Raw genomic sequence first — 18,208 nt, 5'->3', positions numbered from 1 at the left:
AAGGAGAAGTAGGACTCTTGAGGAAGAGGAGGTGATTCAACTGATGGGAAATGGAGCAAGAGTTGCTGCTGAAGATGTAGAATCATTTCATTTACATATGCCTACGGGCAAGACTATTGTTTTAAATAATTGTTATTTTGTTCCCTCGATTGTGAGGAATATTATTCCCATGTTAGACTTGGCTGGATTTTCATTTATTATTGAGATTAATGAATGTTCTATTCTTAGAGATAATATTCTTTATGGACGTGGTACTTTAAATAATGGTCTGTATAAATGTGACATAATTTACTTCAGATCGAACAAACTAATAAAAGAAAAGGGATGATGAAAATCTCACTTCATTGTGGCATTGCAGTCTCCATTTAGTAGACATGGAGAGAGGGCTGCAAATTTGCTATGAATGGTACACACAGATGTATGTGGACCAATGTCTACGCAAGCCATGGGTGGATTTTCATACTTCATTACTTTCATAGATGATAGATCTGGATTCGGATATGTGTTTGATGAAACACAAGTCTGAGGCCTTTGAAAAGTTCAAAGAATATAAGTATGAAGTGGAGAAACAACCAAACATAGTATTATAACTCTTCGATCAGATCGAGGTGGTGAATACTTTAATGGAGTGTTTCTAGATTATCTCAAAGTAAATGGTATAGTCTCCCAGTGGACTCCTCCAGATTGGTATCTGAAAGGACAAATCGAACTTTGTTAGACATAGTTCGGTCCATGATGAGCTATGCAAATCTTCCAGTATTCCTATGGGGTTATGCATTGGAAACCTCAGCATATTTACTGAATATGGTGCCTTCCAAAATCTGTTCCTCAAACTTCGTATGAGATATGGAAAGAAAGGAAACCGAGTCTTAAACACGTTAAGATTTGGGGATGTCCAGCTTATGTCAAGAAAGTTGACCCAGATAAGCTGGAATATCGATCCGTAAAATGTAGTTTTGTGGGATATCCTAAAGAGACTTTAGGGTATTACTTTTGCACCGATCATCGGGTGATTGTCTCCAGACATGCTACCTTCTTGGAAAAGGAGTTTATCCTTGAAGGAAACAGTGGGAGCAAAATTGAACTTGATGAAGTTCAAGAAGTACAAACTACTACAGATCGAGTGGAAACACCTGTTCTGACTGAACAACCTTTTGTGGAACAGCCCATTCATAGATCAGGGAGAGTGTCTCGCCAACCTGAGAGGTAATATGGCCTTGTCATTGAGAATGACAATGAGTTGTCGATCATTGATGATGACGACCCTGTGACCTATAATGAGGCTATGAGTAGTGTTGACTCAGAGAAATGGCATAGTGCCATGAAATCCGAAAAGGAATCTATGTATACAGTATACGAAAGAATGATTGGAGCAGATGGCCATGTGGAGACCTATAAGGCCAGGCTTGTGGCAAAAGGATTCAAACAAAGGCAATGGATTGACTTTGATGAAACCTTTTACCTGTAGCCCTGTTAAAATCAGTTCGGATTTTGCTTGTGATTGCTGCTTACTACGACTATGAGATCTGGCATATAGCCAGATGGTTTTCTTTCCGAGGGAAATGAAAACCTAGTGTGTAAGCTACTGCGAACCATATGTGGTTTAAAGCAAGCTTCTCGTAGATGGAATATCCGTTTTGATGAGACAATCAAAGAGTTTGATTTTATCAAAAACGTAGATGAACCATGCGTCTACAAAAGGGTTAGTGGGAGCGCGGTAACATTTCTTGTATTGTATTGAAATAGAGTTGACACACATAACAACATAGCAGACCCACTCACAAAGCTACTTTCTGAAAGTCACTATGATCGTCATAAAGACTAGATGGATATTAGATACCAGAGTGATTGGCTTTAGTACAAGTGGGAGATTGAAAGGAATATGTCCTAAGTCCAATCATGTATTAGGATTTAGGAATAACTTTTTATGTAATCTGTTTTGATTTCATTGATATTAATAAAAGACTTGTTTTGTTTTTATTACGGGCTCTATCTATTTAAGTGTTTAAATAAGATATACCATAGTTTAGAGTAAAGCTTTTTATGGATTATGATGAGATCATAATAGTGAGACCTAAAAGATGATAACTCTAAACTTAAATAGTTCCTGGTTGTAGGATTACTAACTGGTAATTAATAATCCGCAAAGATCGGTACATACTATGTTTGCTTCATTATGAAGGATGTCTGTTCTCATAGACATTTGTGTGGTGACACTATAGCTAGTATGTAGGTGCTTATTATAGAATAAGTTCACTGAACATGACTCGCACAGCTGAACAACTGATGGAGTTCACTCACGTGTCAGCAGTTGTTCACATAGTGATAGTTGTACAAGTATCCTTAGACTTGAGGTCATCATAATCATCTTGTGTACACTGAACTATGTTTTGGTTTAGTTCTTAGTCTCCAGGGATAATTATTAGGGCTATACTGGGTATAGGAATTTGTACACGAAGATAGTGTATGATCAATACAGGATCTACCCCTTCCAGTGAAGGAAGCAAATGTTCAAGGCTGATCCACTTATGCTAGTTCAGGAATCTCTGGCCAGAGTGAATGAAATTAGAAAGGAGTTTCTAATTTGCATAGAACTACGCATAGTAAATGGTAAGCAAGTGATTAAATTAGATAGGCTTGACACGAGATCCATGCCTTGTATTTAATCGGGACATTGTAGGGTAGAAGGAGTTTATTGTACGGTAACTATTCACTGAATAGGTTCTTGGTATTCTAAGCAGTGAATTCGTATTATCCGGATAGTCGCGATATGCTGAGAAGTATCCCTCACGATGTAGAATAAATGTGATTAATTAATTAATCATATTTAATAAATTAGAGAATTTATATAAATAATGATAAAATAGTTTTATTATTATTTATTTCTACTACCGGCTTAATATTGAACCTACAGGGTCACACCATAAAAAGAGAATGATTTAATGGTGGAGGAATTAATTAATAATGACTAATAATTATTTATTTGTGAAATAAATATTTAATTGGCAAATTTAATAATTGATTAAATGAGATTTAATTGATTATAAATTAATTAAGAAAAGTTCTTAATATTATTAATTAAGGATTTAATTTTTGGAAATTAAATCAAGAGAGAGAATTATTTCTAAAGTGTTTATAAAAAGGATTAATAATTAAAAGGTGTTTTAATTATTAATGAGAATAATAAATGGGATAATAATAATAATATTTATGGGAAAATTTCAGCTGAAAATTTTGCCTATAAATATACTATTATAAACCCTATTTTCATTCGAACCCAAAAACCCAAAAGTTTTAGAAAACCAAATTCTCTCCACCTCCTCCTCCTCCTTAACGTCGTTTTCTTGGTAGATACCGGTGGAGTGCTTCACGTTTGAGGAGCAGCTGCTAAGGGTCTCCGAACGTTGCTTTTGGATCGCATATTAAAGGTTAGTAATCGATCCCTACGTTTTTACCACGATTTATATGCTTTTATTTGGATTTTATGTTTGTAAAAGTATTTTACCATGCCCCCGCTGCGTTTAAAATCCAACATTATTAAGGCCCATATTCAAACTGGTTGGCTCCTGAATGATGTGACTGAAGCCCGAAAGTTAGTCGTGCAAGCACTGAGGTATTCGTTGATTGACGGAATTTCATATAAGAGATCTTTTTTAGTGCATTACTTAAGATGCCTCAGGCCAGATGAGGCTCGACTTGCTCTAGAGGAAGTTCACGAGGGCATATGTGGCCAACACTTGGGGGCAGGGCCTTAGCCCACAAATTCACCCGCTTAGGCTTATATTGGCCAAAAATGATGACTGACGCCAAAGACTATGTGAAGAGATGCGACTGTTGTCAGAAATATGCCCCTATAGTAAGGAAACCTCCTGAAATGCTGACTTCCATAAACTCCCAAATCCCATTTGGTATGTGGGGAATGGATATTCTTGGACCTTTCCCTATGGAAACTGCTCAAAGAAAGTTCTTAATTGTTACGATAGATTACTTTACCAAATGGATTGAAGCTAAACCTTTAGCCAAGATCACAACTAAACAGGTTGCACAATTCCTATGGGAAAATATCATGTGCAGATATGGAATTCCCCGTATCCTAGTTACCGATAATGGAACAAAGTTCAACAATGAAGAATTCAGGAAGTATTGCGAGGAGAATGAGATCGAATTGTAGTTTACCTTAGTAGCTCATCCGCAAGCCAATGGGCAAGCGGAAGTTGCAAATCATATAATTCTAGATGGGCTGAAAAAGAGGATCGAGAAATCTAGAAATAATTGGGTGGATGAAATATTTCCAATACTTTGGGCCTACAGAACTATATGTAGAGTTACTACGGGGGCAACACCATTCATGCTAGCATATGGAGTAGAAGCAGTTGTTCCTATGGAGATATCATACTCGTCTCCCAGAATCCAAGCATACAATGCTGAGGAAAATGATGAGGGGAAAAAGTTAGCCCTGGATTTGATAGATGAGGTACGAGATGCAGCGCATGCAAGGATCATAGAATATCAGAAAAAGGCCTCTTTTTACTACAACCTGAGGGTGAAGGAAAGGTTTTTCAAGCAAGGGGATTTGGTCCTAAGGAAGGTGGAAGCTTCTAGAGTAGGGCAGAAAGGAAAACTCGCCCCAAACTGGGAACGGCCATACAAGGTTAAGAGCATTCAAGGAAGAGGGTCTTACGAATTGGAGACAATGGATGGGGAAAAAGTACCTCGGACTTGGCATGCTCAAAACCTGAAAGTTTACTACCTATAGCTCATACTTACTATAGTGGTAAAAAGGTTGAGAAGCACCTTGAAGCTTTGCTTGCTTAGGATTTCATGTGTTAATTTTATAAGACTATTATTTTAGATTCTAGTTCTACGCAGAATTATGTAAGGGACGAATCCCAAGAGTTTCCATAAACTTGTTTTAGAACTGTTTGGTTAATCTTGTCCTGGAACTGTTTGGTTCATACTATATATGGTTGAGTTTGCTTATCTATTTTCGTACAAGTACGAAGAAATATAAGGGAAAGCTACAAAAAGGCTAGAAAACTAACTCCCATAAAATAATACAAGTACTTGGAAGAAATAGTAGAAAAGCAAACAAGAAACTTAAGATAACATAATAAACCCCGAGGGGTAATAAGTTCAAAATACAATAAGTTAATACATAGAAAGCCACGATGGACCAATAAGAAAAGGAAACTACTCTAAATCCTTAAACAAATCATCATCATCATTCCCCCCATCAGTAGCAGTAGGGGGCGGAACAGGCTCGTCTCTCACTGGATCATCATGAACTGCATCCTGAGAAGGGGAAGTTGTGGCCATAACAGAAGCACTGGGGATGCGAGATAAAGGAAAATCCTCAAGGGGAGACCCTGACCCAGGAACAGGTATAGTAGGAACTGGGTATGTAGCAAGGGTTACCTCTGGGATCTTCTTCCCAATATCCTCCACAATCTGCTCCAAGCAGCTAGCAAAGGTCTGAGGGAAGTTAGCATCTTACTTAGCATTCAGAACTTCCTGAAAGTCCTGAGATGCCTTGTACTCAGCTATCACCTCAGCACGAGCCCTTTGAGCGTCCAGCTCCAGCTTACGAATCTTCTCATTTTCCTCAGCCAACTCCCTCTCCACCTCACGAAAGCGAGTGAAGTTGGCCTCCAAAGCCTTGAAATACCTATCCATGCCCCTTTAAGCAATGGTCAGGCTAGTCCTCACCTCCTTCAGGTTGTGAAGGGCGGCCTGGAGATAGGTATTCATCTGCACAAACATGTTCAAACACAATAAGTAGTGTGTAAAGAACGAAGAAAGATCGTAAAAACATAAAATGAAAAAGGGAGAGGCTTACTGAAGCAACGGCCTGAGCACTCAGACACTCGATCTGTAGGTTGTCAGAAGACTCTACTATCTTGGTCCTGTCACGAGGCATAACCACGCTCTCGGACCAAACAGCAGCAGCCTCAGAGCTGCCCACTACCGTGTCCTTCCTCTGAAGGCCCCAAGTCACAGTAAAAGGAGAAGTATCCTTATTGAGGCTAAGGGGCCTCTCGGATATGAAAGTAGGGACGGCCTCCTTAACCGTGACTGAAAGGCCGTCTCCAATCCTCATCCGCTTATCGCGGTGAGTCTCAATAGCGGAGCCTTTAACAGCGCGGGCCTCCCTTTTCTAAAAGATAGAGTCCAGAGCTGCCTTAGTTGCAGGGAAATATATAAACATTAGAAAATTGACCAAAATATTGAAATGAAAAACGAAATAAAAAGGGGAAAGAAGTACCCTCGGGACCTAGGTCGCTAAGACCTAAATTTTGCAAGTTGCCTTCTGATAGAATGAGAGCACATTGATGCAAATTATCAGCAGTAATGGCCCTGATGGCCGCATCTTCATTTATTCACCGTTTTAAATCTCTTAAAGAGCCATCTACACTTTTTGAGAAGTTGGGCTGGAAAAAATGGTCCCAACTCTCCTCGACATCTAGATATACATAAAACCACTCATTTTTCCAAGTTGGATACAAGTCAGGATTGGTACCAGAAATGAAGCAAGAACGGGCCAAGGATCTATGAACTATTTTGACCCATCCTTGGTCCTCAAGAGAATTAAAAAATTTAAATAAATAGTGAAAAATGCACACATTGGAATCAAAGCCATGTTTACGGGATTGGGCCATATAGTAGAGAATAAAACGCCACGAGTTGGGGGTAATTTGGGTTGGAAATACTCGGGCTTCAACTAAAAGGCGGAAAACAAAGGGGTGTGGAGGAAGACGAAAACCGGAATAAAAGGTTTCCTTATAGACCCGAATGGCCCCAGGATTTGGGTAACAGGCCCTATCATTTGGGCCTAGAGCCACGACCCTATAAGGGTGTGAAATACCAAATAACGGGTTATAGTCTCTACTTTATCAGAATCAAATCTAGAAGGGTAATTATATGCATATAAGTGTAACATATTAGGGAAGGCTTGCCCAAATTCGGTTAAAAGATCCCTAGGAGAAATAACTGAAGAATGGACTAGAGATTTTTTACCTCGATTGGCCATAAAAGGACGGGTAACGGCGATGGGAGGCTGAGAGTGGGATGAGTCGGAATCCGCCATGGATGATAAAAGCTTGAAACCCAGAAAAACACTTATAGATGAGGAAGGAGATGAAGATTCAAACAGAATTTTCAAGGAAACCCCAGAAAATGGCAAGAACTATGGCGGAAAGAGAGGCCGGAAATCACCTTGCGGTGGCAAAGAGGCAGAGAAAATATTGTAGAAATAAAAAAGCAAGGAAAGAATTTTTTAGAGATTTTTGTAGAGTGTGAGAAATGAACTCACACTCCACTCCTTTTATAGCCGAGTAGAGGGAACTCAACCAACAATGGGCCTAAAAGTAATGGGCCTGTGAAGTCATCAAGGGCGGGAAGCCTAGGCGTTTTGAATTTTGAAAATTCGAATTTAGAATATTCTACTATACTCAAAAGAATTCTAGAACATTCTTTACTAAAAAATCAAAAACATAAGTTTAATTGCCCCGGATTTATGAAAAAATCATAGGGTATAAATTGAGGTACCAAACCACGCCTAACGGACATAATTCCTAGGCATTGTTGATAAGGTGTCTCCTAGGCGTGGGTTACCCCCATGCCTAGGAAGTATTGAGGCTTAAAAGCCAAACCACGTCTAGGAGACATGATTCCTAGGCGTGGTTCATAAGGTGTCTCCTAGGCGGGGGTGACCCACGTGTTAGTCGCTAAACACGCGCTAATAATATACGCAAGTATACGAGTTCACAAGTAGTATAAGATATAAATCATATTTGATCCCACAGAGACTGTATTGGTTAACTAATCAACTCATGCACTTAAGAAATAATGTATGGTTATTATTCAATGTTAAGACGAAAACAAAGTGAGGTTGTTTATAACTAAAAATTAAACTAATTATTAAAACTACGAGAATAAGATAGACTGAGTTAATATATATGACAAACATGGGATTCTAACTTCATTAAGTACTTCATTCAATAGCCTTATTGTTCTTAACCTTAGCATGCAATGGTGATGACACTAATCAGATAACACGAAATTGATAAATGCCAACTTTCGTTGCACGAGTACCATTCTACCAGACATCCACAAAAGAGATAGAAGCTGAATAGGCACCAATTATATTGAGACCCTATATGTCTATAGAATTTGACTACATAACGGTTTAAACACAAGTTATCTATCTTGAATACATAGGGCAAGTAAGATGCTTAAAATTACCTATGAATCATGCATAACAATACATGAACCTATGCTAGCATGGCAAGTTCTAAATCCTTAAATTCATTTTCGCTTCATTAAGAATTAACACACTATCTTATAAGTTCGTGACGCTCACAAGACGAATACGCACAACCATAACTAGGATATCATACAATCACCACACAGTAAGGCATCGAAACAATTTAACTAAAGAAATCCATAAATAAATCTGCTAGAACCCCACGATAACGATTAGATCGAACTCATCGCCAATGTGGGTTCCAATGAAAACATGATATAGCAAACGTAGTCTTTATACGAATAAATACACCAAAGTACAAACAAGAATAAAGGTTTAGGAAAAGAATAAACAAGCATCCAAATTACAACTCAAAACAAAGATTCACAAAAATAAACTAGATCATCTTCACCTTTGTTGAATTGTGCCCAAAAGGTTTCTTGACGTCTTCTCCTTGCTTGATGTCTTGATATCTCTGAATATATCTTAAAAAATGACCTAAATTATGTTTATATAGCAGTCCATGCATCCCAGGAGTCCAACAATTCGAATTATAAAAGAATCAGAATTTGTCGCGCGGCCGCGCTGAACTCCTGTTCTCCCGGCGCGGCCGCGCGCAACACCAGCGCGGGCGTGCCTGCCTTCTGCTAAAAATTATTTTTTTCTTCTTCTTTATTCCTTGTAGCTTTGAGCCAATCTTTCAAGCTTTTATTCCAGCATATCCTACACACCATATTAGCAACAAAACAATGCTAATTCACCCGACTCACTAAGTAAAGCCTGAAATGCAAAAACACTTAAAAACACGTTAAAACACAAATAACTTGAGTACAAATACAACAACTCAAAGCTTATTAGAGCATAAATAAGTGTCATAAATGCCACTTAACACACCCCCAAACTTGAATCGATGCTTGTCCTCAAGCGTAAACAGACTCAAAGAACAAGAAATAAAAATGCATGAATGCAACTATATGAATGCAACGATCCCCAAAGAATAACTAAACCAATCAAACAGCAACACCTCAGCAAATGTAATTATTCACATAAAGATCCATCAAATCTCACAAATCAATCTACTCACCAGAGATGTGCGTGTGTGCAAATGCTTATAGATATACTATCGCAACTAGATCGATAATCATAACTCACTACCCGTCAAAACAATCGCAAGTTTATTAATAGAATAAAAGCTACACTCAAAATAACTTATAACACTTCAATTCTTATATTGGAGTTAACATGGATTCATGCTTTTATTCTCAACTAAACAACACAAATATGCTTATTTGATCGTGCAATGAGTGAGGTCCACAAAAGACTTATACAATAGTACCCATGTAGCGAGCGTTAGGTTAACGGATCCCAGACTATAAAAGCCTTAGGTCACTAGGCACAAAGTCCCCTAAGAACTTAATAGCTCGAGTACTAAAGAGCCTACTTGTGATCAATTATACATAACACTTATTCTTTTTATTCTTTTTTTTCTTTTTCTTTTTTTTTCAATTTCTGAATGATTGTATTTCGCTCCATCTCATTCAACCCTAGACTACTCATAAAAATATGAGCCGTCTACTAGCCATTTGACACCTAGCCACACAACTAGCCATGAAATCCAATCTCTCCAATTTTTAAATATCCATGTCTTTTATTATTAAGAGCATATCCTAGATTCTAAATATAAACAAGCGATTAAACCTCACAATCAAACAAATCATGACAATGATCTAGCACTCTAGCAATCTATAAGACTTAGTGAAATACAAGTGTCTCTAGCATACAAATCAATCTAATAAGACTCAACATCACTAAATACGACATCACTACACTAGCATCAATATCACCAATTAATCGGAAAAATTATCTAAGGGAATCATGATATAATGCAAATGCATGAAACTACATGAACAAACTATCATACAACTACCAAATTAGAAAAAACTACATGGAAAAATATATGCAATTATATGAAATAAAACTATCATGAACATGCAAACTATATGAGAGTCACACAAACTATATTCCTTCAACTACTACCCCTATACTTAAAATATTCATTGTCCTCAGTGAAGGTAATAGTAAGGAATCAGGCATACCTACTGCGAATCAGAATCCTCACCCTCAAAGGGTGGAGTGTCAGGTGTGTCCAGAGGTGAATACACGGAATCTTCACCAAATACTGGTCACTGAATGTCAACTCCGGTGGCTCTAAATACAGTCCCAAGTGCCTGGGTGAGATCGCGTGCAAAACTACTATAGATGTCGTGCATCGCATCCATCCTCCTCGCAAGACACCTATACTGCGTCGAACTTAAACCAGCTCCCATCTCTGCTCCTGCTGCCTCCTGTGCTGCTGTTGTGACGGACTGGCTTCCTCTCCCAACTCGGCTCTCCAAGCCGCCTTACTAGCCTGCTGTGTACCACCGGCATACGACTGAGAGGCTGGACGTCCTCCTGGTAGATGAGTTACCCCCATGCCTAGGAAGTATTGAGGCTTAAAAGCCAAACCACGTCTAGGAGACATGATTCCTAGGCATGGTTCATAAGGTGTCTCCTAGGCGGGGGTGACCCACGTGTTAGTCGCTAAACACGCGCTAATAATATACGCAAGTATACGAGTTCACAAGTAGTATAAGATATAAATCAGATTTGATCCCACAGAGACTGTATTGGTTAACTAATCAACTCATGCACTTAAGAAACAATGTATGGTTATTATTCAATGTTAAGACGAAAACAAAGTGAGGTTGTTTATAACTAAGAATTAAACTAATTATTAAAACTACGAGAATAAGATATACTGAGTTAATATATATGACAAACATGGGATTCTAACTTCATTAAGTACTTCATTCAATAGCCTTATTGTTCTTAACCTTAGCATGCAATGGTGATGACACTAATCAGATAACACGAAATTGACAAATGCCAACTTTCGTTGCACGAGTACCATTCTACCAGACATCCACAAAAGAGATAGAAGCTGAATAGGCACCAATTATATTGAGACCCTATATGTCTATAGAATTTGACTACATAACGGTTTAAACACAAGTTATCTATCTTGATTACATAGGGCAAGTAAGATGCTTAAAATTACCTATGAATCATGCATAACAATACATGAACCTATGCTAGCATGGCAAGTTCTAAATCCTTAAATTCATTTTCGCTTCATTAAGAATTAACACACTATCTTATAAGTTCGTGACGCTCACAAGACGAATACGCACAACCATAACTAGGATATCATACAATCACCACACACTAAGGCATCGAAACAATTTAACTAAAGAAATCCATAAATAAATCCGCTAGAACCCCACGATAACGATTAGATCGAACTCATCGCCAATGTGGGTTCCAATGAAAACATGATATAGCAAACGTAGTCTTTATACGAATAAATAAACCAAAGTACAAACAAGAATAAAGGTTTAGGAAAAGAATAAACAAGCATCCAAATTACAACTCAAAACAAAGATTCATAAAAATAAACTAGATCATCTTCACCTTTGTTGAATTGTGCCCAAAAGGTTTCTTGACGTCTTCTCCTTGCTTGATGTCTTGATATCTCTGAATATATCTTAAAAAATGACCTAAATTATGTTTATATAGCAGTCCATGCATCCCAGGAGTCCAACAATTCGAATTATAAAAGAATCAGGATTTGTCACGCGGCCGCGCTGAACTCCTGTTCTCCCAGCGCGGCCGCGCGCAACACTAGTGCGGGCGTGCCTGCCTTCTGCTAAAAATTATTTTTTTCTTCTTCTTTATTCCTTGTAGCTTTGAGCCAATCTTTCAAGCTTTTATTCCAGCACATCCTACACACCATATTAGCAACAAAACAATGTTAATTCACCTGATTCACTAAGTAAAGCCTGAAATGCAAAAACACTTGAAAACACGTTAAAACACAAATAACTTGAGTACAAATACAACAACTCAAAGCTTATTAGAGCATAAATAAGTGTCATAAATGCCACTTAACACACCCCTAAACTTGAATCGATGCTTGTCCTCAAGCATAAACAGACTCAAAGAACAAGAAATAAAAATGCATGAATGCAACTATATGAATGCAACGATCCCCAAAGAATAACTAAACCAATCAAACAGCAACACCTCAGCAAATGCAATTATTCGCATAAAGATCCATCAAATATCACAAATCAATCTACTCACCAGAGATGTGCGTGTGTGCAAATGCTTATAGATATACTATCGCAACTAGATCGATAATCATAACTCACTACCCGTCAAAACAATCGCAAGTTTATTAATAGAATAAAAGCTACACTCAAAATAACTTATAACACTTCAATTCTTATATTGGAGTTAACATGGATTCATGCTTTTATTCTCAACTAAACAACACAAATATGATTATTTGATCGTGCAATGAGTGAGGTCCACAAAAGACTTATACAATAGTACCCATGTAGCGAGCGTTAGGTTAACGGATCCCAGACTATAAAAGCCTTAGGTCACTAGGCATAAAGTCCCCTAAGAACTTAATAACTCGAGTACTAAAGAGCCTACTTGTGATCAATTATACATAAAACTTATTCTTTTTTTTTCTTTTTTTTCTTTTGTTTTTTTTTCAATTTCTGAATGATTGTATTTCGCTCCATCTCATTCAACCCTAGACTACTCATAAAAATATGAGCCGGCTACTAGCCATTTGACACCTAGCCACACAACTAGCCATGAAATCTAATCTCTCCAATTTTTAAATATCCATGTCTTTTATTATTAAGAGCATATCCTAGATTCTAAATATAAACAAGCGATTAAACCTCACAATCAAACAAATCATGACAATGATCTAGCACTCTAGCAATCTATAAGACTTAGTGAAATACAAGTGTCTCTAGCATACAAATCAATCTAATAAGACCCAACATCACTAAATACGACATCACTACACTAGCATCAATATCACCAATTAATCGGAAAAATTATCTAAGGGAATCATGATATAATGCAAATGCATGAAACTACATGAACAAACTATCATACAACTACCAAATTAGAAAAAACTACATGGAAAAATATATGCAATTATATGAAATAAAACTATCATGAACATGCAAACTATATGAGAGTCACACAAACTATATTCCTTCAACTACTACCCCCATACTTAAAATATTCATTGTCCTCAGTGAAGGTAATAGTAAGGAATCAGGCATACCTACTGCGAATCAGAATCCTCACCCTCAAAGGGTGGAGTGTCAGGTGTGTCCAGAGGTGAATACACGGAATCTTCACCAAATACTGGCCACTGAATGTCAACTCCGGTGGATCTAAATGCAGTCCCAAGTGCCTGGGTGAGATCGCGTGCAAGACTACTATGGATGTCGTGCATCGCATCCATCCTCCTCGCAAGACACCTATACTGCGTCGAACTTAAATCAGCTCCCATCTCTGCTCCTGCTGCCTCCTGTGCTGCTGTTGTGACGGACCGGCTTCCTCTCCCAACTCGGCTCTCCAAGCCGCCTTACTAGCCTGCTGTGTACCACCGGCATATGACTGAGAGGCTGGACGTCCTCCTGGTAGATGATTATATGAATAACCAAGCCCCTTAGGATCGAGCTTCCCTCCATACCACTCGACCATGCTGTGCAGCGTAAAACTGTCAATAAGAGCACTGGAATCTGAAGCTGCTCATGTGCGGACCAATAAACACCAACTGCGATGCACAACTTCATCACAATGGATGCATACGGAATAGCCCCAGTAGTACCTCCTCTCAATAACCTCAGGATCCCTTGATATATCACCATCCCCAAATCAATGTAACCCAAAGTAGACGAGCACACTCCATCATAATCTCATGCACATGTGAAGATAGCGTGATGTTAGCACAATTAAATGAGTTCCAAGCCCGTTCATACCTGTTCATGCATGAAGCAGGGAACATGTAGTAATTAGTAGTGCCCCTCTTGAACTTCCAATGAATCTCAGACACACAGAGAGTAGCAACGATGAGATCCAAATCGAAGTCCTCGGGAGTCTTATCGTTCCAAGTGTCCTGGCCCACCTTCCTCGTAGGCTGCTCAATCACCGTCCTGATAGCCTCAGCACTGTACTCAACAGTCCTCCCCCTCACCACCGTAAAACCATTCTTCTCTACCTTAACGTTGGCGTAGAACTCCCGCACAACACTCATGGGCACAGCAGCGGGAGCCTCACAAAAAGGAACCCAGCCCATCTCCAAAATCATCTCCAACAGCTTACCATCTTTTCCTGATGGCAGAAATCCTCTCTCCTTAGCAATAGGCTTCGAGAGAAGCCTCGTGTACTCCTCCTCAGCCTCAGGAGTAGAGAACCTGGGCCTCACACCACTCGCGGTAGAAGAATCGGTGGCGCTGCTTCCAACTTGAGTTCTCTATCTTTTGGGTGCCATCGGGATTGAAAAAGAAAGAATAAAAGCTTAAGTGTTTAGAGAGAATTTGTGTTTGAGAGTTTGTGGATTGGTGGAGAAGTTGTATGCAAGTGTATGTATTTATAGGTGGAGGGGTGTGAATTTGATAAGGAATAGAAGTGGGAATTGATTATGGGAATCGTGGGAATAATGGAATTGATTAGGAGAGGGAATTATGGGATGTGGAAGAGTAAAAATCGGTTTAGAATTGATTTTGAAATTAAAATCCTGATTTTTTCTTAATAAACTACTTTTTTTATTTTTTTCTGAACAGGGACTCGGCGCGGCCGCGCGCTAGGCCAGCGCGGTCGCGCTCCAACTCTGGAGACCGGTGCGGGCACGCGCTAGGACAGTGCGGGCGCGCGCTTGGTTTCTGGAAAAAATGGCACGGTCGCGCGCTTGGCCAGCGCAGGCGCGCCCAACTTCTGTACTTGGCCCTGAATTTTTTCCTTTTTCTGATTTTTTTGTGTTTTTCTCTTTTCTTCTTGCTTCCTCTACCTACTAATGTACAACATACTTGGGTTGCCTCCCAAGAAGCGCTTCTTTTACGTCACTAGCTCGACGTAGAATCTCGAGATCAAGTAGACAATAAAACGGCAATAACCACCTCGCGGGTTGTCGTATCACCATAATAATTCTTCAACCTTTGACCATTTACCTTGAATGCTTGGCCCGGATCATTCTCAAAAATTTCCACCGCTCCATGTGGAAACACAGTTTTGATTATGAAGGGCCCTGACCATCTTGACTTCAACTTTCCAGGAAAAAGATGAAGACGAGAGTTGAATAAAAGAACTTGTTGACCTGGCACAAATTTCTTGAGCACTAGACCCCGATCGTGCCACCTCTTGACTTTCTCCTTATACATCTTGTTGTTCTCATAAGCTTGAAGTCGAAACTCGTCAAGTTCATTCAATTGAAGCATCCTCTTCTTTTCAGCCTCATCCAAATCCATATTTAATTTCTTCAAAGCCCAATAAGCTTTATGCTCGATCTTCACAGGAAAATGACACTCCTTACCATAAACCAACTGAAACGGCGACATTCCCAGCAGAGTCTTATATGCTGTTCTATATGCCCAAACAGCTTCATCAAGCTTCAAAGACCAATCCTTTTTTGATGGACATACCACTTTCTCCAAAATGCACTTGATCTCCCTATTAGATACCTCAGCTTGACCATTTGCCTAAGGATGATAAGCCGTAGCAATGCGATGATTCACATTATACCTTTTCATCATGGTAGTGAACTTGCGGTTGCAAAAATGCGACCCCTCATCACTGATTATGACTCTTGGAGTCCCAAACCTTATGAATATCTGCTTGTGAAGAAAACTAAGCACTACTTTCACATCGTTCGTTGGCAACACCTTAACTTCAACCCATTTTGACACGTAATCAACCGCCAACAAGATATACTAATTGTTGCAAGATGAGACAAATGGCCCCATGAAGTCAATTCCCCAAACATCGAAGACCTCAACCTCGAGAAGCACATTAAGAGGCATCTCATCCTTTTTAGACATATTACCCACATGTTGACATCGATCACATTTCAAAATGAACCGATGAGCATATTTAAACAATGTTGGCCAAAAGAAACCTGCTTGAAGAACACAAGCTGCTGTCTTTTCTCCACCATAATGTCCTCCATAAGCCGTTGAGTGAAAATATCGCAAGATCCCCCCCCCCCCCGTTTCGCTGTAAGGAATACATCTCCTGATGATTTGGTCAGCTCCTTGGCGAAAAAGAAACGGCTCATCCCACATATACCACTTCACTTCATGAAGAAACTTCGTCTTTTGAGCATAAGATAAGTCGGGAGGCATGATGTTACTCACAAGGTAGTTCACAATGTCTACAAACCACGACTCTTCTTCTTGCACTCCAAACAGCTGCTCGTCGGGAAAAGACTCATTTATCAAAGTCTTATCCAATGAAGTAGCATTAGGATTCTCTAAACGCGAGAGATGATCAGCAACTTGATTTTCAGTTCCTTTTATGTCCTTGATCTCTAGTTCAAATTCTTGGAGCAAAAGAACCCATCTAATCAATCTAGGCTTCGAGTACATCTTCGAGACGAGATATCGAATTGCAGCGTGGTCAGTGAAAATTGTCACCTTAGTCCAAAGTAGATAAGATGGAAATTTTTCAAAACCGTAGATAATAGCCAAAAGTTCTTTCTCCGTAGTAGTATAATTCAGTTAAGCACCATTGAGTGTCTTACTAGCATAGTAGACCACATGAAATACGTTATTCTTCCTCTGCCCAAGAACTGCTCCAACTACATAATCACTTGCATCGCACATCATCTCAAAAGGCTCATTCCAATCACGTACGGTTGTGACGGGTACCGTGATTAAACTCTTCTTCAATGTCTCAAAATTTGCAAGGCACTCGTCATCAAATTTAAAAGGAACATCTTTCTCTAACAGACTGCACAAAGGCTTTAAAATTTTTGAGATGTCCTTGATGAAACGCATGTAGAAACCCGCATGACCAAGAAAACTGCGACTTCCCCTAACAGAAATAGGTGAAGGAAGATTCTCAATGACCCCTACCTTGGCCTTGTCCACCTCTAGACCTTTATTAGAAACCTTGTGCCCGAGAATTATGCCTTGACGCACCATAAAATGACATTTCTCCCAATTGAGAACCAGATTGGTCTTAACGCACCTCTTGAGAACGTGTCCAAGATTTTGCAAGCATTCATCAAAAGAATCGCCAAAGACTGAGAAGTCATCCATGAACACCTCCACATTCTGGCCAATTATGTCAGAAAAGATGGCCATCATACATCTTTGAAATGTGGCTGGTGTACCACATAGACCAAAAGAAACTCGTTTGAAGGCGAAAGTACCAAATGGACAAGTGAAGGTAGTCTTCTCCTGACCTTCTGGGGTGATACAAATCTAATTGTAACCCGAATATCCATCCAGAAGACAGTAATACTCTTGACCCGCTAACCTGTCAAGCATCTGATCAATAAAGGGCAATGGAAAGTGATCCTTCCTAGTGGCTTTTTTCAACTTCCGATAGTCCATGCAGACTCTCCACCCCGTGACTATTCGTGTAGGGATAAGCTCATTCTTCTCATTTGCCACCACAATAATTCCACCTTTCTTTGGCACACAATGAACCGGGCTTACCCATGAACTGTCAGAGATAGGATAGATGATCCATGCATCTAGCCACTTTAGAATTTCCTTCTTCACTACTTTCTTCATGATTGGATTAAGTCTTCTTTGCTGCTCGACTGTAGGCTTGCTACCTTCTTCTAGTAGAATTTTATGTATGCAGTAAGAAGGGCTGATTCCCTTGATATCTGCTATAGTCCATCCAATTGTCGATTTGAACTCTCTCAAAATTCTCAAAAGCTTTTCCTCATCGCTACCTGAAAGGTCAGATGCAATAATAACAGGCAGAGTAGATGCATCACCTAAAAAAGCATACCTCAAATGTTCAGGTAAAGGCTTAAGCTCAAGAGAGGGGGCTTTCTCGATAGAAGGCTTAAGGCATTTAGGAGCTTTGCTCAAT

General features: G+C 39.3%; 1 protein-coding gene across 1 annotated transcript; it reads left to right on the top strand.

Moving 5' to 3' along the window:
• Positions 1-4,348: 4,348 nt before the first annotated feature.
• LOC141685661 (uncharacterized) lies at positions 4,349-4,756 on the top strand. The gene has a single exon (XM_074490753.1). It carries the CDS (start codon positions 4,349-4,351, stop codon positions 4,754-4,756), a length of 408 nt encoding a protein of 135 aa, XP_074346854.1.
• The last annotated feature ends 13,452 nt before the right edge of the window (positions 4,757-18,208 follow it).

Source organism: Apium graveolens, chromosome 9, assembly GCF_009905375.1.
Source record: "Apium graveolens cultivar Ventura chromosome 9, ASM990537v1, whole genome shotgun sequence".
Lineage (NCBI taxonomy): Eukaryota > Viridiplantae > Streptophyta > Magnoliopsida > Apiales > Apiaceae > Apium > Apium graveolens.
Note: the sequence above shows the minus strand (reverse complement) of the source record. Positions and strands in the feature narration are given on the sequence as shown.